Below are 23831 nucleotides of genomic sequence, written 5' to 3'. Positions count from 1 at the left end.
CTAGAGTGAGATCTATAGCAGGAGGCGCTAACAACAACAACAATGTGTGGGAGTCAAAACACAGAGCTGATAAATAGTCTTTAGACTGTGAGTAGAGTCAGAAGCTGACAATACGTCCCCTGTCCTCTTCCCTTCATCCATCGTCCATCAGATCCTTCACTGCCGTTTTCTGTCTTATCCAAAGTCACTCAAGTCAGTAATCAAAGATCAATCAACAAACTGGTCAATCAGAGGGATTGTTAATCAGAGGACTTGGATCAGTGGAGTCCCTTCTGTTCCTGAAGTCCACTTTGTGATGAACTTTGTCTGCAGAGGAGACGGAAGGCAGTCAGAGACAAACAAACTAAGACAAACAAGAGACCACCAAAGTAAAAGGCGGCTAATGACAAGGAAACAGACAGAAATGAAATCAAGACAGACAATCAAACAACTTCAGGGAGACAAACAAACACAGACACACAGCAACCAGGGTCCAACAACCAACCAACCAACCACAGAAGAACACACAACCAGAGGCAAACAATCACAGATAAATACATAAAAACTAGAAAACCAAACAACAAAACAACAAAACATACAAACAAATAGAAAAACCAACCTTTCACTTTGAGCTGTACTATTTTCTTTCTCAGGATGTTTCTCTTGCTGCTGTAAACTTCACACACATATATTCCAGAGTCTCTAGTCGTGGGGTTTTTCAGGGAGATGCCGAGGTTTCCACTTTTCAGAGGTTCTTTATTCATCTCCGTTCGGCCTCTATAAATCTTGTCCTGTTCTTGAGACTGATTAGAGCCGTCCTGATACACATGGACCCTCGTGTATTCAGGTTCACTGGTTTCCCACTCCACTGTGCCATCTTCAGGTAAGTCACGTGTGGTCTTAAAGGGCAACTGGACAGAATCTTCCCCCTCCTCCACCTCCACCTGACATTCTGAGAGAACAAACAGTAGCAACAAAATCGTCTCAGCTTGTTTGTGTGTGTAAAACTTCAACAGCTTCTGGACTTCCTCTCGACAGTAACATTTGAGAGCAGCTAGCCATAGTTCTTCTTCTGCCTGTAACGTTCTTGTCAAAGATAAAGCTGGGAGTTACGATTTCTAAGAATTAACACACAGGATGACCTGACTTGTGAATCCTTTAACAGACAGAACAACCTAAAGTTGTAAAGAATTTCCTTAGCTTCTTCATCTCTTCATCTAAACTCACCAGCGCAAACTTTGAAGTTGGTCTGGAGGCACTACTGACCTTTAACATGGAGCTTCAATTGTTTCTTTATTAGGATATCTCCCTTCTCATTGTAGACGCTGCAGGTGTAGGTGTGGTTGTCTGCGTCTGTGGGGTACTCCAGGGTCAGACTGAGGTCTCTAGCCTTCTGCAGGTCTTTATTCATTTTTGTTCTGCCTCTGTAAAACTGGTCTTGTTCTTCCGGCTGGTCAGAGTTGTTCCGATACACATGGACTTTGCTGTTGTTTCCGTCCCTCCACTCCACTTTAACGTCTTTAAGCGGGTTAACTGTGGTTATGAAGGGCAGATGGACAAACTCTGCACCTGAATCTGCCTCCACCTTGGGGACTAAGAGGACAACAAAGCACAACGTCAGCTGAATATCTGCCCTGAACCTACAGTACTGACCTATGAGTTGCACCAATGCACTGACCACTGACGGTGAGCTCCACTTGTTTCTTCACCAGGATGTTCTCCCCGCTGTAGACGGTGCAAGTGTAGGTGCCTGTGTCTCTTTCTTCAGGACATTTCAGGGTCAGACTGAGGTCTCCAGTCTTCATCTTTGTTCGGCCTCTGTATTTCTGGTCCTGTTCTTGATCCGGGTCTTTGCCATCCTTCTTCACATGGACATATCTGTGATTGCTGTTCATCCACTCCACTTCAGCATTTTTAGGGAGGCGAACTATAGTTTTACAGGGCAGATGGACGGACTCCACTCCTGAATCCACTTCAACCTTGTAGTCTGAGAGAACAACAAAAGATAATGTCAGCTGTACACACGGTAGCAGCACTGATGGTAACATTACCAAATCTAGATTTCTAATATTCTGGAGGACTCACAGAAGAATCTCCTGCAATTTGTTTGAGAATGTGGATCAGCCAATGTACCTGAGCTCACCTGATGTTTGGTACACCCAACAAAAGCTAGTGGAAACTGGTTTGTGAGTGAACACATGGGGGACTTATCAATACATGTCTAATTCTTGTCTGTACTTGTGTTCTTGTTTACTAAACACCCCTGTTTTCTTCTTCGGGACATTTGGAGCAGTTACCAATGAAGAAGCCATCAACTAACCAATCAGATGAAAGGATGAGTATTGACATCAGGGGCTTCTGATTAATAATGGATTGTGTTTTTTTGTGTTTCTAATGTGTTCCTGACTCATTCCTTGGTAATTAGCCCAAGTGTCCATTTAAGTGTGCCTGAGCCTCCACAGTCATCCATGCCTCACACATCAGGACAGAAACCATGAAGATCTAATGTTCTGAGCACCCGAAGCCCTCAAACATGACTGAGCACAACTCAAGGAGAAAGACTAACTGAAGCATTTATTGTTGTTCGACTACAGTTTGCTACCACAGAAGAAGAACAACTTCATGAATGTTGACTGAGTCTGAATGAGCTTCTGACTTCTGGAAAAAAACAACAACCTGGAAGTTTCTCTTCAGCTCTCTGTATCAGCTGTTTTTAAATCTGAACTTTTTCAGCTTTTGGAAGAAGATTGTATGAGGAATAGACTCCTTGACAGTCTAGGAACCACAGCAGGACAGATGTTGACAGATGTACCTCTGGCATTATGGGTTGTGTGGAAGCAGAGACTCACCTGACATGAAATGTTGTCGAAAATGAAATAAAAGACCCCCAACAACACCAAAGACAGTAACCAGGACAAGCAGGACAACCAGGAGAACAGTGCCCCAGGATGTACCTTGCGCTGTGGAGAGACATAAAGAACAACATGATCTCTGACCTTTGGCCTCTATCTAAAGCAGTGGTTGGTGTTTGTTGCAGACCTTTGACTTGCAGCTGTATGGCTGTCAATTTCCGTTGTCCAATCCTAGAAGCAATTACAGTGCAGGTGTAGGTGCCACTGTCAGACACCTGGGGGTTTGTCAGATTCAGGGTGAGGTCTCCAGATTCCAGAGCACACGTCTTCATAGATGTTCGGCCGCTGTAGCGCTGGTTTTGGTCTTTTAGTTTGTCAGCATTAGCCTGACGCTCGTGGACAGTTGGAGGATTGAGGTCGTCGCGGTGCCTCACCACTGTGGGTTCTTCCAGTTCAAAAGTTTCAAACTCACAGGGCAGCAGGACGAACGGGTGCCCCTCAACCAGCTCCACAGCTGAAGCATGACGGGAAACTGCGAGGACACGGACAAAGAGCAGCTTATTTTAAGCATCATTACTCGTCCATCCTTAGGTGAGTGCCTGCTGCTGCTGCTGTCAACAAAAAGACCACAGCAGAGCTTACTGTTGGTAATCTAACATAGAAGAACCAGCAGAAATGAGGGCAGTTTGAATGGACTTCTGCATCGATTGTTGTTCTGAGGCTGCTGCTGATCAGATTTAATGGAAGGCTGGAACCAGGCTGTGCAGTTTTCATACTGCCATGACTGTAATAGAAACATGTAGCTGCTAAGCTAAATGCTAACACACACTCAGCAGCTAACATGCTGCTGTCTAACTTCTCTTTAAGGATTCACTTCTTCATGACACCGAGACCACACAAAAGACTAACTTCATGGGTTGACAATGAAATCAAAGAAGAAAACTACTTTCAGCCCTTGAGGTTTGCTTCAGTGTCAGCAATAATCCAATCTCCTTCTGAACATTATAGAGAAATTATTTCATCTTGATTCCATCCAACAAAATTATTCAGTGAATTTAAAATAAAAAACAGACTAACTAGTCCATAGTAATAGACTAATGTCATTATTATCAAGAGTAAGTGACACATAAGTTAACAGATGACTCCTCCACCATTGGCTATATCACATGACAAGGAAGAGGAGTACAAAGAACAAGGACTTCATAGGATAGTGCAACCACTAACACCTTCACCCCAACACCTGGAAGAACAAAGAGTTGATGGTAGACAAGACAAGAGGCCCTCCTACACCTATCAGCATAAAGTTGGAGGTAGTATCGAATGTGGACACCTACAAGTTCCTTGGGATGCAACTCAACCACAGGACAGACAGTACTGACAGCACTGTAGATAGGCTGACAAACAGTGCAGTTCTTGCTTCAGTTTCAGTTTCACCACTGTTGTTCTGACTCAACAAAATTACTAGTGAAGCTAGTAATGTGAAGCTTTCATTCTAATATTATAAAGCTATGTATGGATAAGACATGAGTACAAATAAGAAACAGGAAGGAAACATCACAGTGGAGCAGGTAAACAACGATTGTGTTTAAAGAAACAAACTAGAGAAATTATTTTAGACTGAAGTGATAATATAGAAGATAAGATAAGCACACATCTTACCATGAAAAAGGATCACAAACACCACAAACGTCTTCATCCTCCGGTAAAAACTGAATTCTTCCAGAACGTAACTCATAACGTGTCCTGACTTTATTCCTTCTGCTCACACAAGCAGTTTCCACCAAAGTGCTCGTTGGAATGTAAAGAATCAGGATGATCAACTTTCAGAACAGGTTTCCTCTGTTCACTCACTTCTACTGTGGCTGTAAATGTCTGAACTCATCCTTCACACAGTTCAATTAAATTGTATTTACACTGATCGTCATAATCACTGGTCAAGTGCATCGTTTTGTCGATTATTATGGCACGGGTGGGATATCTTAGGTAGCAAGTAAACATTTTGTCCTCAGAGATGTTGGAAAAATGGACAAGTGGAAGGACGTGAGCAACTCTGAGGGTGTCCATGTTTAATTCTGTCTATTGTGAAAAGCTCCTATAACAGACATAAGCATCAGACCTGGACCACGGAGACATGGAAAAAGGTTGTCTGGTATGAGGATATAATATTTAATTGAACTTTGTTAGTGTATAATTACGAACCATTGCTTTCACTGTAGCTTAGAAGGAGGTTAGTTTCATGTCGGCGTTAAATAATCCTTCAGTCCTTTAAGGTAAAATAATCCTTTAATTTATCCCACAGTGGGATGAAGTTTGAAGTGGAGGGCATCATAGGTTCTCTAGGCTGTAACACCAAGCAGACGGCATCTAGCCTGGGACCTAAGTTTCTGCAGTGTGTCCCACACCATTGTCACTAGCCCCTGATTGCAGCTTTTCAGATCCTCCTGCTCCGTACGGCATTTAACCTGATGGAGAAAACGACTCGGACAACTCGCGTAGTATGTGAAGCAATTTGTGTTGTTCACTAATAAAAAACTTACCGCGACTTTTTAAAACCCGATGTTTGTGCTCTTCATTTTTGTTTTTCACCATCGAGATTTACAGTTATTTAAAAAGAGTTGTTCAAAACCTGGAGAAAGCAACTCCAGGCGTAACAGGAATAAGTTTAACTTTATAAACGCTAGCTAGTAAAGTTAGATTGAAACGCAGCTGTTTGCAGAGAATACCACGTCTCAAAAACATTTTGTTTAGTATTCATGTATATAAACAGCACAGACTGCTGCCATTTGTTGCCAAATCCAATATCCACGTTATGGTAGGGTTAGGGTTAGGGTTAAAGACGGTCTGATTAAAAAAAAAAAAACACCAGGGTCCCATGAAATTGTGTGTCAGACACTGATATTACAATAATTTTGTTTTCACTAGTAAACCTAATGAAGTGGCCAGTGAGTGTCTGCACCCTCATGAATTATAGTCAAGACTGTGAGCTGACATCAGCTGACCCTTTCTTAATGAACAGGGCAATGGGGTTGGCGTGCTTGCTGGGGAAGACTGGGCAAAGTGAAAAGATGCTCAAAAAGCTGTGAACTCTCCAACAGCCCTGCCCCGCTTCTCTCGGACGAGACGACGACGGACACCAAATGCGACAAGGGGATATTTTCACTGTTGTCCTGTTACTGCTTCACTGTTAGCTGCAAAAATATTAAAATGTATATCACTGACCATCTTGCACCATTTTCCTTTTTGCGTTCACATGGTTCAATTAAATATGAATTCACATCAGAGTGAAAAACAAACACATACAAGAACACTTTCATATGGATGATACAAAATATTAAATGCTTTTCAGGTTGAATCCCACTCAGTTCACTTTCACTTCTTGAAAAGTGGATCTTTGGTGTATAATGCATATTATTGCATGATTTACACAGAATAAGGAAGAAAAAGGCTAAATAATAAGGTTCTATATAGTCCTAAACAATTTCTTTATTTGAATATTTAATATTTTTTAGTCTCTATAGAATTTTTTCCCCCACTATACTACAGTACGTTAAAACAACAAACCTATAAGAGCTTATTAGAATTGATTACATTATTAACAACTGGAAACATGTAATGAATCAGCTGAGAAAAATAATTGACGCCTATAGTGTTAAGTGATTTTTTTAAAATCTAAAGATATAAAGCATTTCATATGTTCTTGAGAAAAAAAAGCTTAGATTCATTTTATTTTTATTTTTTTTATTGGATCTTTATTTAAGGTAACATTTTAAATGCAAGGCTTTTACTTATGACACAGTGTTTTCACAGGCTGATATTAGACATTAGTAAAACATCACAATGCTTATTCTAAAACAGGTGTAAATGCTGTGTATTACAACAGAGACCGTGCAGCAGCAGAGTAGTGAGGTATAGTATGTTATTGTATAAACCTAATAAAACAATATATAAAGCTAAGACATTGCCCTTTTTACACACACATTGGTGAGCAGCAGGTATTGCTTTCATGTTTATAATTAGGGCTGGTTAGGAGGTGTTTGAGGTGACGCTCACGGTACCTCGGCTGAGAGAGCCAGCAGACGATCAGCTGCCAGCAGCAGCGTCCCCGCAGCCTGGATCCAGAGAGGCAGGTTCAGGCAGCTGGACAGTAAACCCCACCGATGTGCGTACAGCCACACGGGGAGGCAGTGCAGCCCACTCACCGCCCACGTGCCCAGAGTGTCCGAAACCCTGACAGCACAGAGATTTATATGGAGCAGTGCGGAACAGCAGCGCTGGCTTAAATACAGAGGCAGACTTGTTACCATTTGCCATGATTGCCTGTATGAATCGATGGCCGCTGCTGAAGCTGTTCTTCCAATGTTCACCTCTGGTGTTGTGGTTACACAAAATCTATTGATGGAATAACCTGGTCAATCAGTATATTCAGGTAGTCAGCTGACCTCATTCTTTGGGCACATAATGTTGCTGAACCTAGACCTGAGCAACTGCAGCAACCCCAGATCATAGCACTGCCCCCACAGGCTTGTACAGTAGACACTAGGCATGATGGGTGCAACACTTCATCTGCCTCTCTTCTTACCCTGATGCAATGGTTCCCCACTATCCTTCCAGTTTTTAATAATGTGTTGGACAGTTCTTCACCCAATTTTAGTAGTTTCTACAGTCTCCTTAGATGTTTTCTCTGCTTGATGCATGTCAATGATTTGACCTTTCTCAAACAGACTAACATCTTTTCCACAACCACAGGATGTGTCTTTAGACATGGTTGTTTAAGAAATGAGAACCTACTCATTGCATCAGTTGGGGTTAAATAACTTGTTATCAGCTGAAAGATAATCACCCATGCAGTAATTATCCAATAGGAGGCTTGTACCTATTTTCTTAGTTAAATCCAGGTGGTGACTTTTTTTTGGCCAGGCAGTGTATAATGTTACAATAAGTCTTCATTCTGCTCTCCCACGTGCTCTCACATTATTGAAATGCATTGGTGTCTGCAGGACCTTAATACTGGGTAAGTTAGAATGATAACACTTTGTGTTTATTCTTACTGGGCTGAACATACAGCGATAACACATGCTATGTATTTTAATTTTAGATATTTGGTCGTTTTTTTCTTGTGGTTTCTAAAAGAAACCACTGAAGGAAAGATGGTCTTTTTTAAATGGAATCCTTCAAGTCGGTAACAGAAAATGTCAGATGGTATAGATAATTTTCTTACTGGAAAGGATTTATTTTACCAGAGTCAGACCAGTTAATCCTGTTCCTGTGTTAATGTTCTATATTATGATGTTGTACTACCACCTACTGGTGAAGAAGGGGCCTGTGGCTGCTGTGCCTAATGCTGAATTTCAATGAACTGATCCTCCAGTCTGTTTGAACTGCTGAATGACTGAATGAAATGACATCAATCACCGTTTCATAGTTTGAATCACACAGTGGAGAGGTGGTTAGCACTGATGCCGCACAGCGAGAAGGTCCTGGGTTCGAATCCATGGGCCGACTGGGCCTTTCTGTGTGGAGTATGCATGTTCTCCCTGTGTCTGTGTGGGTTCTCTCCAGGTACTCCAGCTTCCTCCCATCGTCCAAAGACATGCTGGTTAGGTTCATTGGTGATTCTAAATTGGCCGTAGGTGTGCGTGTGAATGGTTGTCCGTCTCTCTGTGTTAGCCCTGCAATAGACTGGAGACCTGTCCAGGGTGTACCCTGCCTCTCGCGACCCCGCGACCCTTCACAGGAACAAACGGTTATAGTAGATGAGTGTATTAATGTATTGCCGCAAAAGCTCTCTGACAAACAATCCTGCCATGGTGTACAGTATCTGTCCAGCAACAGGAGCTACCGTACAACTGTTTTATTGGTTGAGAGAACTGAGTGACTAGTGAGTGTGTTTTTAATACCTCAGTTTACATGTTAAATGACAGAGTATGCAAATGCTGGCCTTTAGCAGTTTTCTATTATATGATGAATTCCCTGATTAATATATTGTGCGGAGACATGTTCAAGTGTTTATGTTCAAAAACAGATGTTCCAAGCTCCAAAGCGTTTGTAGCTGTTAATAGTGGTGACAGATTCACACCCTGAGTCTGACGGTTGGAGTGTTCATCGGCGCCCACTCCATGTTGATGATGTTACTTTGTGAAAGAAACAAATCTTTTAATTAAACCTCTTCTGATCTCGGCCATGTGGTGTTAGAGCCACTATAAGACTAAACGGATTTCTCTCCTCTGTCACAGCTGATGTTCTGACCGTTGTGGTAAAATAGGATGTCATTTTGTCAAGTAGAGGACACTAAATGAAATTAAGTTAATTAAAGTTAGTTGTACTATTCAAGCAGTAATAATTAAGTATTACTTAAACTAAACAACTTAGCTCTAATTAAATTTGTTAAGTTTACTTTGTTTTTTTTTCAGGCAGAGTTTGCATATTTTTTTAAAATCTAATAAGTACGGTCAACTTATTCGATTTTTACAGTGCAATGTCACGTATTGATGTGCCATCCTGGAGGAGTTGAACTGTCTGTGCTACCAATGTAGGGTCCAGGTATCACCTCATGCTACCAGTAGTGACACAGACCCTAGCCAAATGCAACACAGCCAGAAAAGATGAGAAGGGAAAAATGTCAGTGGCCTCCGCCTAGAGAACCATTCCTATTTTGAGGGCCGTCCCATTGTTGCCCCTCTAGTCCACCTGTTATTAATTTAATTAAGACCAAAGGAGCTGACACTGATTAACAAGCCCCTCTGCTACTTAAATGACCAGACCAATATCCCAGAAGTTTAATTAACTTGATGCTACACAACAATTAAAAAGTATTCCTTTCATTTTTTTGGAGCAGTTTATATTACTTTTGAAAAAAAGTGGTGTCTTTCCCATAGCCGTGGAACTAAAACCAGGTGAGTCCACACACTTAAATCAAGATAAGATAGCTGTTATTGTCATTGTACAGTCACCTGTGCAGTGTTATTGTGATAGCTACAACAGAAGGTGAATTGTCCTATAAACAAGAATTAACACTCAATGAAAGAACAAGCTTAAGATTTAGAAAGGGTATACTAAGTCATAGAGAGCAGATCGTGACAATTAATCGGTATGAGGTAATAAGTTAAATAAGATAATCCTTTAATTTAATGCTCATTTAGTCCAATTAATCATTTAATGGTCATTAAAGGATTGAATTAGATTAGAAACTGGGGGACGGAAGTGGCTCATATGTTAGTTCAGTGTCCTGACAGCCCATGGATGAAATATGTTTTAGTTTTCTTGTTCTGGTTTTTAAGCCTCTGTTCCTCCTTCAAGAGAGCATCAGTCTGAGCAGGTGGGATGGATTTGGCCACAGACAATCTTCCTAGTCCTGGAGAGGCAACAAAACCATTCAACTTGACCTGTCCTTGACTCAACAAAGAGGAGCAAAAAACACAGCTTGAGCTGCAGTGGCTGGAAAAAGGAGTGGAGGAAGAGATTATTCATTAATCTGAATCAGCTTCATCTGAGGGAGAACACGAGACACAATGATTGGAGCTTGTAACAGCATTGTCTTCCAGAAAGGGTAGAGGACAGCCAGTAGTCTTTTCAGATGACCTTTTCACCATCTGCTGCTTCTTATTCTGGTCGTACCACAGCACACTCTTGATAGCGGAGTGGTAGAAAGTCATCAGCAGCCTCTCCTCCACCCTGTTTCTCCTCGAGAAGCCACTGAGCGGCCTTCCTCACCGCTGATGGTGTTTGCTGACCAGGAGATGGAACTCCCAAGAAATTAAAATGATATTCAAGTGGACTATAACCTACATTTTGATTATGCACAGATTTACTTGAGATATTCATCATGAATCGCTCTTAATTTCAAGCCCAGGTTCAGAGCTCCCTGAAAGCACTCCAGGATTAAAACGGGGTGTCCTGCCAGTACGACACAGCTAGTCATAAACCAGGAGTGCCCTTTCCATTTCTGTCACCTCATGTGACCTGGGTGTAAACTGAGGTCTCAGTGCTGTCTTTGCCAGCCAGCTGTGTTATCCATCTCGTGACACCCACCTGTTTGTCATTAATAATCCAGTATTGAGGTCATGTGTCAACTGTATTTATATCTCAAACAGACCTTATCTACTGCTGCCATTATAATGCCGTCTATCAATGTCACCGTAAATTACACACCCACTAGGGGTAGCATTTTAAAATAGCCCAGACTTTATTATTTTTGAAGCCTGTTATGTGTCTGAGCTTGAGGTCAAGTCAAGGTCATTTGAATTTAGTGTCTTAAAATGTACTTTCTCAACACGGACATGCTTTGCAACATCTAAAACGTTTTTAATCAGCTATACTTGGAGGCAAAAACGTGTCGCGGTACAATTTCTATTGTGAAACACCCACGTGAACCAGCAGGGATCATCAAATCCACGTGAACTGCTGAGATGAACTGACCTCCCCTCCCTGCTCTTCCTGTCTCCTGCTGAGTTGTCTTCCTCTCAGAGATTTCTATTCTTATTGGCATCAGGTATCTACTTATTCTCACAGCTTTAACCTGACTTTTGTTTTACTTCCACACTGTTTGAAAACACAAAACCTCACTGCAGCATTTGTGAAAATAACGACGCACGCTAACACACCAAATTTGGAAATGAATTAGATATTAAATTAGATACTTTATTAATTCCAAACTGGAAAATGTCACTGTTGCAGCAGCAGTGTACAGGCACTCAGCATACCATATGTAATGTATAACCAAAACATTTTAAAAAGTAAAATAAAAATAATATAGGAAGATAAAAATCTACATACACAAAATACATCCAACTAAATTGAAGAAGTGATGCCGTGTTCAAATCAATCACAGATACAGAGCATGTTTAAATCCACTGTTTAACAGCAGAGAGTGCAGATTTGATTTTCTATTAAAATTATAATAACCACCATAATTCATGAAGGTGATCAGATCATGTTCAACCTGTTTGGAAGCTGCTGTTACAATAAAATTTGACTGAACACACATCGACCTGTCACCTTTCAACTCTATCCGCATGTTGTCCTCAGTTTACCTTTATCTTCCAGGTGCTTCCTTCCTGCGGTAGGGTAGAGTATTTTTATTCTGATCCTCCTCACCTTCCTGCGTTAACCAAACAAAACTGGTTCCTGTGTCCCTCGAAGGTTCGTTACAAAAGGCATTTTGTAATGTTGTTTTTGTTGTGTAGCATCTCTACTGACCACCAGGTGTCACTAATTCTCAAATCTCTTCATCGTGTTCCCTGTGTCTTTAGATCTTTAATTATGTTATTGAAAAGATAATTTACTACAACAGACAACTAAAGAAATAATAAACCGGATAATCAATAACTACAGAGCAAACTACAATTAAGCACTTTCTTATGAGGAAAGTATTTACATTAGCATGGATCCTCAGCAGCTGTTCGTATTTAATTAGTTTTCCATCAACAGGTTGCTCATATTTTTTTACAGCCTAACTGCACAGACATCTGAATTTACTCAGTCTTCTGTAACCAGGCAGCAAGGCAGGGATACTGCACATGCTCAGTTACGTCACTGCAGTTATCCGAGCTATGAAAGAGATGAAACGTGACCCAGCGCACATCCTGGGCTGCTTTCGGTTTCTTAGAAAGACCTGATGAAATGTTTTATGGAACAGGACAGATCACAGCCAGGAGTGGCTCTCGGACTTCAGTCTAACCGGGTGAGAACTGACAATGATTGAACTGACAGGACAGACCACTTTTACAGGAAGATCTAATCTGGGTGAGGCTTTTTAAACAGGACCACACACCATCTCTTTACTTTGATAAAAATCTGCCTAAACCAGGTCTAGGCAGTTTGAAGTTCAACAAATCCTGATTTGATCAAGAGTGAGGACAGTAAGGGATAGCATTTCCTTTAGAAATTCAACAGTAAACCTGAAATCTGTTTAACGTTAACACAGCTGAAGAGACGCAACAGTAGAGTGGTCTGGTCTTGACTGAAGGTTAAATAAATAAATAAACTGAGCTAGTGATTTGCGAACAGAGAGATTGATTGAAATGAAACAAGCAGCCCTTTTCACATTTCTGGACGTTTTCTTTTAATTGATCCTTTCACCATCCTGTCCACAACCACACAACATAGCTACCACATTGCAGAAATGTTTACAGTATTATCGCGTGCACACAGACCGCAAGCAGCCCCATCTAAAAACAGATTACAGTAAAATAAGTTAAAATGACATTCTTTCAGGCCTGTGAAACCAGGAAAATAACATCTCTTTGCTCCAGATGTTGCCCACGACAACCCTCCTTCACGATACACTAGCATCACAACGTTGTCTGCCGATTTTGCACTGCATCTCAGCACGGTGGCGGTTTTAAAAAGGCATCGATAGACGTTCACACCCAACAAGTCTTAGCTGTAAGGAGGCAGGCAACGGTGTCACTCCTGGCATGTTTTTAAAAACCTTGTACCGAGTCGGATGATGGGCTAAGAGTTAAAACAGGAGCTCAGAGGGGGCTGCTTCAGGAGCATTAGAGCACATAAGGTACTGTCCAAGTTCAGTCAGATATCTGAAGAGTGTTCATGCAAAGTGTAAGTTTCTGTCCAACCTTGTTGAGGTCTGAAACTCCACCTAGCATGAACACCGGGAGCAGATAAGGAGTCAGCACCAATTAACCACCAAAAACCTTCCCAAACCGGATCACTTCATTTAATAGTTATCACTTCTTTTTTTTATTATAATTTTAAAAATGAAGTTGATGGTGACAACTCTAACATGTAGTACCACACGTGTTGTCATGGAAAACAGAATGAATGATAGGTCAGACAACCCATCACAGCTGTCAAATTTAAATAATGTGATTAGTATTTGCTAGTACAGATTTACAGGAAAATAAAACTAGTTTTATGTTTGGACACTTGAACGACAGCTTCTATCTCAGTCACTGAAGAGGAAGTGACACTTGAAGAACCAGTTTTCCTACATGCCTTCTGCACAAATGACTCAACATAAAACCATATATATATTTAAAATCTCAGCAGAGGAGAAAAAAAAAAAGAAAAAAAAAAAAGAACAGTAAGAGGACATTAAATATTCTGATTCTGATTATGTGTTCATGACGTCGCAGATTTAAGGTACGCAATGAGATCCTGGCGCTCTCCCTTCTTCTTGATGCCAGCGAAGATCATTTTGGTTCCAGGAATGTACTTCTTGGGGTTCTCCAGGTACTCCATCAAGGTGTCATCACCCCACACGATACCTGGGGAAAGAGGTGGAACGTCATGGTGACTGTGGGAATAAACAACTGTAGGGAACAAGCAGGGATCTGGCCTCCATGATGGAGGGATAAGAGACAGGATATCAGTTCTTAAAGCTTCATCAATTGTTTTTCAGTGCCAATTTTGTTTTATTCTCTCTCATTCAACTGAATATATTTGCTTTTTCTCCAATCTTAGAGCACCAATATAAATTACAACCCACACTCTACCTTCCCCTGAACACAGATATTCCTCAGTTTGTAGTTATGCACCGCCATTACACAGACAACTTAAAAAAAAAAGATCGAGTTCAACAATCAACATGGATGTCCCTCATCACTTGATCTATATCCAGGGTACATGGTTATTCAAAGTCTTGTAAAACCTCCAGGCAACTGACCTTTGCTCTTGTTGGCGTCTGTGTAAGAGAAGCCAGGAGCCTGTCCGGTCTTGCGTCCAAACAGACCCCAGAGGTTGGGGCCCACCTTGTGCTTGCCATTCTCCTCTACCGTGTGGCACTGAGCACACTTCTGGACGAAAACCTTCTTTCCCTTATCGACGTCTCCCATTATCAGCTGGAGAAACACAGAGAAGGCAAAAGGAAACAAAGAGAATGTGTAAATAAATAAATAAAAAATTAACACATATGCAAGTTTAGCTCCTTAAACACAGCCTGCCATCCTCAATTCTTAGACGCCCGCTGTGGAGAGCAGGAAGCTTACTGTACTTATTTGACCAGCGCCATTTTGTGAAGGTCATTTAAGGTGCTGCAGCCTTCTGTACACAACTTCCAAAAGAGTCGCGACATTCCCCTGTGAACTGGCAGCGGGCCCAAGTTAATTCAAGGGGAAAAGGCAGACAGGAAACGGAGCTACACCGCCCCTATAAAACGTTAGCCTAGCAGCCATTAGCTGCGGAGAGATGGTAGCCTCAGATCGGGTAACTGAACAGGAAAAGCTGCCAGTTCCGGACGGTAAACAAGGCTTGTTTTAATAGTATCCCGACATGATTTAGCAGCTTTAATGTGTCGCTCCTGTCGGCAGAGCCAGCACTAATGTACTTAGCTAACGTTGTGGTAATTATGGCAGAGATCATGCTGGTGTTCTGTCACGAAGTGTTAACATTGCCAAATAAATGTCCTCAAATGACGGACATTCAAAAGTTGCTTACACTAAATTAAATGTGTGTAGAATAATTCAACACCAGTGGGGACACTCTGAAATGCAACACCGGCTGTTTAACTGTCCCAGCGTGACCTTACGTCTAAAAACCTCCAACAAAAGCAATTTCTGGCACAATAATACACAAAAGGATGCCTTATTGTTGTACTTGTACACTAACTACCAGCTAACTAACAAGACCGAAAGAATAGCAGCAGAGTTATATAACATGACGGTAATTTTCTTAATTGGATTTTATGAACAGACATCACATTGCACCTTGTACCATTTTACAGTCTAACGGGAAGTTAGCATATATTAAAAACCGCAGCCCAGAAAGACTAACATGGCGGGTTACACAGCTGACCGGCATCCTTCTCACTGAACATGAAGGACACACACGTCTCCCTCCATCTCAAACTTAAAGTAACGTTGAAAAATAAAGCCCTTTAAACGTTGTATTCACACACGAATTTTCTGTTTCATCAAGCAAACTTAATGACTTTGTTTCGCTTTGAACAGGCTAGCATGCTAACAAAATTAGCCGGGGATGTGTCCCCCACTCAGGCTGTCAAGGATGCTTCAATGTCGGTGTCAGAAGATGGCTAATACCGTTAACTGGCTTCTAACACCTTCCCCGGTCGAGGCGACGCCGGATAATTATCTAGAATATGAATATTTTAAATAATAATCTAATCAACATACAGTTGCTGCATAAATAGCTAGGTTAATTAATCGTTCTGGTTTACGCAAGGAGAGCAGCGCCGCTATTCACCATAAAGGTTGCTAACTAGCTAACGCTCAGCCGCACATCATCTCCTCTCAATTCTTCAACTCAGCATCATTTTCGAAAAACAGCGTCACACAGTCGATATCTTCGCTGATATAACGGCTCACCGAGGAGAATGAGAATGTACCTTTTAATTAAAATCTCTCGAGGTCCCTGGTTGTGAAGCTGCTCCTCTCTGCCGACGATCAGATTGTGGCGGTCGCAAAGAAAGGTCACTTCATTTTAGAGGCACCGGCTTATGACGTCATGTCCCGCTCACGTGCAGGCCGATTTTCTCGCTGTCCTGACGCGTCGCCTTCATCCGGGCCGCGTCTTATTTCTACACGGAGATGTTCCCTTACACGAGGCAACATATTGCATTTTGTTTAGAAATACTTCGATTTATGATGATACAAAGCTCAAATATACACATCTAAAACAATCAAAATAAAGACTGTAGCCATAATACTAACGATATGTAGTTAGTTGGACGCTAGTGAAGACAAGGAGTCAAGGAAGGAAGCGACAAGTGAGTTCTGGTACGGGCACTTGTATCTCGCTGCATTCCCTAACTTCCATTGTAGTGCAAAGGCACCTGCTGGAGTAGCCTTATAAGGGCAAATGTACTGTAAACTACACGAAAATGTATATTTCTTTAATAGAATTGTGGTAAAATCTATCATTTATCCCTGCAGAACGTTTTTTTTATCTGTTAATTTGAAATTTTTGTACTTCGTTAGTGTGGACAAACTCTTATTATCTATATTTTGAATATAATATTATTTATGTATTTTGTTTCCTTGTAGTTTGTGAGCCATTTTATTTATATCCATATGTATGGTATATGTATGTATTATCTTTAATATGAATTCCATGGCCATTCAATCATGACCATTCAACACAAAATCAAAAACAGCATTAATTACCAGTTACTAACCTTTTAAAGATGGAAAAATGCAGCTTTTTAATTAGACTGAATCATAAAGACAAACAAAATCTAATCTAAATCTATCTCTGTTTACTTAAAACCTAGTATTGTAGTAAGTAATATTACATAATTGTTTTATTCATTAAGCATGTAAGTATGGTTAAGATGTGAAATATGAACATAAGTAAAAAATAAGAATTTGATCAAATTTAAGAAAACTGGAAAGGTTGAGCAGTTTGTGAAGGTGACCTCATATGACCCTAATGTCCTAGAGCTAAAAAGAAACACTAATTCTTTATCAATGTCATGGCATACAGATCATATAAATAAAAATTTGTGTGTGTTCACTAGATAGACAGAGAATCATTATATTCCAAGCTATGTAATGTAATTTAATCCCAGACTGGTATAATGTTAGTATCAAGGCTCTGAGATGGCTTTATTTTCTTATGTACAACTCCTTACATGTTTGTCATTGAAACAATGGCAGAAAGAGTCCTTCATGACTCCCTTGTATTGGGAATAATAATTATGTCTCACCTGAACCCACCTCTCAAATAAGTATGATATTATGAAATATTTACATTTGTTATTTATTTATTTATTTTCAATATTACAAGTTTCCATTTTATAATACAGGAAAACATGTCCTTCAGTTATGTTCATTAATGAGTTGGTTACAAAACTTCTCTGGATCTTCCTTTTGTAAGCCCACTGTGTGTAATTATATCTCCCACACAGTAGGTGGCAGTAAACGAAACAATGTTTACTGTTGCTGCTCCTCTGATACCTTCAAAGCTATGGGAATTAATAGGATAATTTTGCTCTCCCTCGTCAATGAAACAGTTTCCCGTTAAGCAGCTGCTACTCAGCCATGGACTGACTGATGATTTCACTATGCTACACCTACAAACTACACACAATGTTCTAATTATATTTTTCAGACACGCAGGGCTGCTACATTTTCCAAATTGTCATATTTCTTGCGTCTTCCAAATAATTAAAGTAGTTATTTGGCTTAACTGTGGAGGGTGTTGTCAGAATTCAAATATATATGGATTAACATAAATAAAATAAGTACATCAAAATCCATGTGTTAAGTGTTTGATTGCCAAAGTTCCAAGTCGCCTGAGGAAATTCCGAGGAGCATTTGAAGGCAACACCACCGCCTGGCCTGGCAGTATTCTGTTTAGTTGACATCGAAGATGGAGGAGTGCGCCTCGAAACAAGTGCCCGAGAACCTCGACGATCCTCCCAACAGCCGACTTTTTGTGGTCACAAGCCGGTCCATAACCGAAGATGAGCTCCGGGAAAACTTTTCTGAATTCGGGGACATTCAGGGGGTCTGGGTGGTCAAAGACAGGCAGACGAAGGAGTCCAAAGGCATCTCGTACGTGAAGTTCGCCAGGTCTTCGCAGGCCTGCTTGGCCATGGAGGAAATGCACGGAAAAGTGCTGGCGGAGGGGACTAAACCTATCAAGGTACCTTTAATTTGTAGTCTGTGGAACAGTTCAGCTAGCTGACATAATATTTTAAACGTTCAGACTATAATGTTTTATACGTTTAGGCTTAAACGGTGACATATCAACATATTAGCTTGCTAGCATGCTACATAACAAGGGGCGTTGACTCGCAACAATAGAGAAGCGACTGTGATTAACACAAATTAAACTGGTTTTTCAGGATAAATCAATAAGTATAGTTTAATTCCAAACTACTTACTAGGTGTGAAATAAAAATAGAAAGGCATGAGGATGTTCTTGACTAACTAGATCATTTGCAGCCATTATACCTGGAAGGGAACACAATCAAAATGTAAATGAAACTGACTATAATGTAATGTCTGACCAGGTCAAACAAAGTGTCTTCTCTGTCTAGGGTTCAATGTGATGATAAGTTTAACATGCTGCAAAGGCTTCTGACATGACATCAAAGTCTTTTAATTGCATTTATATTTTAAAAACGCATATGTCTGTAGTTTTTTATTTGTGGCCCTCTTTGGTTGTGTAGGTGTTTATCGCCCAGTCGCGGTCATCAACGAGACACAGAGACGTGGAGGATGAGGAGCTGACCAGGATCTTCGTCATGATCCCCAAAACCTTCTCAGAGGAGGACCTCAAAGACACGTTCAAAGTAATCGCACAAGTTTTTTTACACCTCAGTGCTCAGCCTCTCTTTTTACCCTTGCCGGTATGTAAAATTATAGTCATTTTCAAGCAGGACTGAGAAAGAGGCGGACGGTTTAAGACCTTAATGCCTCAACTAAAGTTGGGCAACTTAGATTGAATGAAATGGTCTAAATTAGAATTTTGAACTCGTAGAAACATGCTAATAACCTAAAATACATATTGTTTCACCTTTTGATCTTATTAAATATGTTAAATGGTTGCTTCGGTGTGTCTCTTTCTCTCTCTTTCTTACAGGAGTATGGAGATATTGAGTATTGTGTGATCATCAAGAATAAATTCACAGGAGAAAGTAAAGGACTTGGATATGTGAGATACTACAAACCGTCCCAAGCTGCCCTTGCAATAGAGAACTGTGACAAAAGTAAGGCTGAGTCAAATTCTTCTCATTTTGTATTGTTTGTGTTAGAAGCAGCAGACTCTAGATTTTACTGAAATATGTCAAATATCTGGGCTCAGAATGTTGTGTGTGTTTTCAAGCTACTGTTGAAAGCTCACAATACATATTTATTTATTTTTCTCAGAACTGTGGCATTGATGACTTTAATGTTTTTAGCTTATAGGGCCATTCTGGCGGAACCTCGCTCCAAAACTACAGCCACAGAAGACTACAACACAGGAGGGGCCAGATCTGACTACAGCAGCGGTGGTGGCGGCGGCGGCGACGCCATGAACCAATACGCCTTCTCAATGGGTGCGCATCTGTTTCTTACTCAGTTCTTCACAAGAAAAAGAATTCTGTTGAAGATACATAGACATTTGTTGCTGACCCCGGCGCCCCTCTTCCCTGTACAGGTGAACCTGGAAACTACCCGGTCATGGACCACCGCTCCGGTGACTTCACACGCTGTCTCATGATGTCCACACGTGCTGCACTTACTCAGGAGCAGATCTTTGCTCTGTTTGACATTATTCCTGGCATGGAGTACTGTGAGTTGCAGAGGGACGCCTATGGAATGAGCAAAGGTTAGCAGTCAGATAGCTGGCATAGACTTTAGTCTAACAATGTACACTGGAATCAGAGAAACAAGAGTGCGTGACCTTTGAGTCCAGAACATTTTGTCACAATTTTGTGTTAGTGTTCAAGCTTAATTTTAAGTGGAAATACTGGACCGTGTTTGTTCTGTACTTTTATCACGTCCATTTGTCCACAGAAGGAGAACATGTGGAGCAGTGGACAGCCATCTGTCCTTTGCCCAGGTTGCATTTTATGGCTTCAACCAGAGATGTAGTGGGATTCGAAATAGTAATAGTGACTCTACAGTCCAAGGACCAAGTCCTCTGACTAATAATTTATTGTAGTTGCAGTTAAATTTAGCTTGGAAGCTAGCCAGACTGCCCACACCTATGATTTTTTGCAGCAGAAAGTTGGTCTGGACTCATTATACTAGGAACTGTTTACATCTGCAGGGCTCTGATTGGTTGGAGGACTACACAGTTCAGTGCAGATTTTTTCTCTGTATCGGTTGAAACACGCCCCATAATGAAATCCAGATGGCGTGTTACTAGACTAGTATTCTAAAAAAATAACCAAGTCTGACAAGCTAATACATTTAATAATTAGACTGAAGATTCTGTGTTTGCCATGGTAACAGAAATATAATGTATACATTATATTTTCATTGGTACAATAGACATGGTTGAATAAAAACATGGCTTAAAAGAATTAATAAAGGATGGATTCACATTCTCTAGAATATGAATTTCCTGATCATTTAACAACAAATGTAGATAGACAGTGATATTAAAATAGTTTTGTTAATCTGACAGACAAAAACCAACAGTTATTCATAAGTCGGCAAACTTTCCTCCTAACTTTTGGTTTCCTGTCGTGTGCCTGCAGGTCATGCCATGATTCGCTACAGCAATCTTGGGTCAGCCGTTTACGCCAAGGAGAAGCTGAACGGCTTCGAGTATCCACCCGGCAACAGACTGGTGGTGAATTACGTTGACGACGGAGAGGACCGCAGCAGGTACACACACCCATGCGCACAACAGCATACACTTACCTTGTGCCCGCACAGGGGTTAGAAGTTAATGGCAGCTTGGAGAATAAGTGCCCTTTAAAGTTAATATATCCATTAATTTAAATAGAAATGGGACCAGAATGCCGCTGATAATTAAACGTGACCTTGGCGGCACGTCCCCATGGCCACGTTTCATTTGTTGTTAAATATTCATGGGTGACTGTTGTCCCCTGTGGACCTCTGCGACCAGGCAGTCGTTTTCCTGTGCGCCCTGGCAGCTTTTAATTAATGTACAAGAAAGTAGGTGATTGGAAGGAGTAAAACGACTGTTTTAAAAGAAGTTAGGGCAGTAATCTGGTCTGGACTGTGGTAGGAATCATTGATCACACACTTGAGAAAGAATTTAATGACTCAAACTGGGTTTCTGATTTGTTAGTATTTGAAATATTTGAAAAATCCTTTAAAGGATTAAAAATGTGAATTTAACTAAGTCTTGGGGATATAATGTAGAGACATTCATTTTTATAACATGGTTTGTACTAAGTATTGTAGTCACTTTCAGTTCATCTGATTCTAGAAATCATTTCTATCAGAGAGAATCTCAGTCTGTCCCTGTCTGATTAAAGCTTGTCGTCAAGTAATTTTGTCACAGAAAAGCTTACATTTCTGGGTGTAGTCCTGTAGGTCGAATGGCCATGCAGTTTGTTGCAACCCAGATGATGTCTGCAGTGTGGAATGGACCCTCCTCCAGCCAAGTCATGAAACCACCGGTGAGTTACATTGACTCAGAGCCTGACTTTTATTCATGTGATGCTGTATTTAAAAACAAACAAAAAAAAAACACTGCAAAGATTTATTTACACAGAGACTGATTAAGTCTTAAACCTGGATTTAATAGACCCAACCTAGAATCTTACGTTCATAAGGATATACAGAGTTTGACCGATACATTCGCGTTGTGTGTCTGGCAGGGCTTCTCTGGCGTCTCACCAATGTCCCGGATCCAGACAGATGTCAACCTGCCGCCTCTGAAGAAGCTCGCACCACCCGACAGCAAGGCTAAGGAGCGCTTGTTTGTTGTGTTCAGCCCCTCCCCGCTGCCCCCGGATGTATTGGAGGACGTCTTCTGGTAAATGTCCCGTACACTGGCTTGTAATTTTATTAATAGTACTGTCAGAAAGGGCTGTTGGGTTGAAAGCATGCACCATCGCAAAATAGCCATCAGTTCAAAGGTTAGTTTGATTATGACGTTAATCTCAGTCACTGCCAGTTCCTCTAGATGAGAACATCAAACTCAAGTGCTCTTAACTGAGCGATGCTGCTATTAAACTGACTCTGCAGAGGGTCGGCACTAACAAATGTTCCTGCTCCATGATTAAATTGTGTTTCTCCCTCTGTGTCTGCAGTCGCTATGGTTCTCTTATCGAGGTCCATCTCGTTCCAGGAAGGAAAGTTGGATACATGAAGTATGCAGACAAACAGGTGAGTCTAAGCTGACTGAGAGAAACAGCTGATTTAGGAATAATAGTACGTACTTTTCAAACAAATAAAAAATAAACCCCTCTCTCCTTCATCTTTGTGTTCATCCCAGTGTGCAGACGAAGCCATGGCAGCGCTCCATGGTCACGTCGTTAATGGAGTAAAGATGAAGGTGATGCTGGCTGATCCTCCCAGGGAGGAGTCTCATAAACGTCCTCGTACCTACTAGGACCATGTGGTGCCAGTGACCGGTAAGTGTCCTGTCATTGGCTGCAGAGAGCACCAGTATGACTAAGTGGATAATAGGTAAAAGGTATTATATACTGTTACGTGGTTTGTGCAAGCAACACACACACAAACACACACACTGTTTCAGGAATGCAAAGACATTTCTTCTTACCAAGTAGATAAACTGACTGACAGCATTAGTCAAAGGCTCAGACTTTGAGTAAAGCCGTCCTAATTGTTTGTAATGAAAATGCCTCTTAATCTAATGACGGGTGTTTCTCTTCCTTTGAATAACACTGCAGCTTCTTGTTCCCTAGGCGACTGTTGTCATGACACAATGACACCTGACCTGACAGACCGACCGACATCAAGACCACCTCCCGACCTCTGACACGACCTTTGACACCTGTCTGACCTTACTTCTGGTCAGTGACCTTGCTTCGACTCAGTAATAGAACACAGCAGTGTTCACCATTAACGTGGAGTCTTGTATAAAGTGTGAACAGTGTATTGTAGAGTTTGTGCACAGTGTCGTGCTTTTAGTTCAAAAATTCCGCCTTGACACTGCTACATGATTTATGAACGGACGAATGAAGAAACCCATGGAGTTGGAGTTGAGCTGGTGGGCAGCATTTTCTTTTCTAGGCAGCTGGCTACAGTCTGCTGATAAACTGACAGGATTTATAAAGGTAGAGCTGGTATTTCTTTTCCTGTGGTACGCCCTGTACGTCCTTATTGAGTTCAGGTGTTTTATTAGACTGTGAACCTTTTTTTTTTTTGGTCTGAATAAAATTAAAAGTTCAACACCTCAATCAGCCTGTCTCTTCTCTTCTTTTATCGATTGTTAACTGTGATAGAAGCAAAAGCATAATGAACCTCTGGTGTGCTGTGAGCCGATGAAAAGGTGGTTAGTAGAAACAGATTTTTATTTTATTTTTTCCCCCTGCAATTGACCCATCCATTCGTTTACACAGTGGTGTGTAGAGTCAGAGCAGTGGGCTGCTGCCTCTACAGGAGAGAAGTGGAAGACAAATAGGAGCTTCTGTGTTTCACCTTCCTC

General features: G+C 41.1%; 3 protein-coding genes across 3 annotated transcripts; 1 reads left to right on the top strand and 2 right to left on the bottom strand.

Moving 5' to 3' along the window:
* Window positions 1–223: 223 nt before the first annotated feature.
* On the bottom strand, window positions 224–3786 carry LOC311500889 (uncharacterized protein; the record flags this gene model as incomplete). Its single annotated transcript, XM_084562518.1, has 5 exons — window positions 2829–3786; window positions 1658–1966; window positions 1246–1572; window positions 599–931; window positions 224–306 (listed from the first exon to the last, which is right to left on the bottom strand). The coding sequence occupies exons 1-5, from the start codon at window positions 2833–2835 to the stop codon at window positions 224–226; spliced, it is 1059 nt and encodes a 352-aa protein (XP_084418644.1). The 5' UTR covers window positions 2836–3786.
* Window positions 3787–12850: 9064 nt separating this feature from the next.
* Window positions 12851–16249, bottom strand: LOC311500305 (cytochrome c). Its single transcript, XM_084561621.1, has 3 exons — window positions 16132–16249; window positions 14455–14629; window positions 12851–14056 (listed from the first exon to the last, which is right to left on the bottom strand). Exons 2-3 carry the CDS (start codon window positions 14621–14623, stop codon window positions 13911–13913), a joined length of 315 nt encoding a protein of 104 aa, XP_084417747.1. The 5' UTR covers window positions 14624–14629; window positions 16132–16249; the 3' UTR covers window positions 12851–13910.
* A 1844-nt stretch (window positions 16250–18093) lies between these two features.
* rbm45 (RNA binding motif protein 45) lies at window positions 18094–23577 on the top strand. The gene is made up of 11 exons (XM_084561498.1): window positions 18094–18392; window positions 18922–19044; window positions 19335–19461; window positions 19654–19791; window positions 19893–20063; window positions 20941–21070; window positions 21741–21834; window positions 22036–22193; window positions 22471–22546; window positions 22656–22794; window positions 23089–23577. The coding sequence occupies exons 1-10, from the start codon at window positions 18117–18119 to the stop codon at window positions 22770–22772; spliced, it is 1410 nt and encodes a 469-aa protein (XP_084417624.1). The 5' UTR covers window positions 18094–18116; the 3' UTR covers window positions 22773–22794; window positions 23089–23577.
* The last annotated feature ends 254 nt before the right edge of the window (window positions 23578–23831 follow it).

This window comes from Chelon labrosus, assembly GCF_963514085.1.
Source record: "Chelon labrosus genome assembly, chromosome: 15".
Taxonomy (NCBI): Eukaryota; Metazoa; Chordata; class Actinopteri; order Mugiliformes; family Mugilidae; genus Chelon; species Chelon labrosus.
The sequence above is the reverse complement of the archived record's forward strand: the minus strand, read 5'-3'. Positions and strand labels throughout refer to the sequence as shown.

Excerpts from the sequence above, each read along its gene's own strand:
- LOC311500305 (XM_084561621.1), bottom strand. The coding sequence starts at position 14,623 with ATGGGAGACGTCGATAAGGGAAAGAAGGTTTTCGTCCAGAAGTGTGCT. Across the intron at positions 14,057-14,454 it reads AGACGCCAACAAGAGCAAAG|GTATCGTGTGGGGTGATGAC; the intron begins GTCAGTTGCCTG and ends CTCTTTCCCCAG.
- rbm45 (XM_084561498.1), top strand. The coding sequence starts at position 18,117 with ATGGAGGAGTGCGCCTCGAAACAAGTGCCCGAGAACCTCGACGATCCT. Across the intron at positions 19,045-19,334 it reads ACCTCAAAGACACGTTCAAA|GAGTATGGAGATATTGAGTA; the intron begins GTAATCGCACAA and ends TCTTTCTTACAG. Across the intron at positions 19,462-19,653 it reads AATAGAGAACTGTGACAAAA|CTTATAGGGCCATTCTGGCG; the intron begins GTAAGGCTGAGT and ends TAATGTTTTTAG.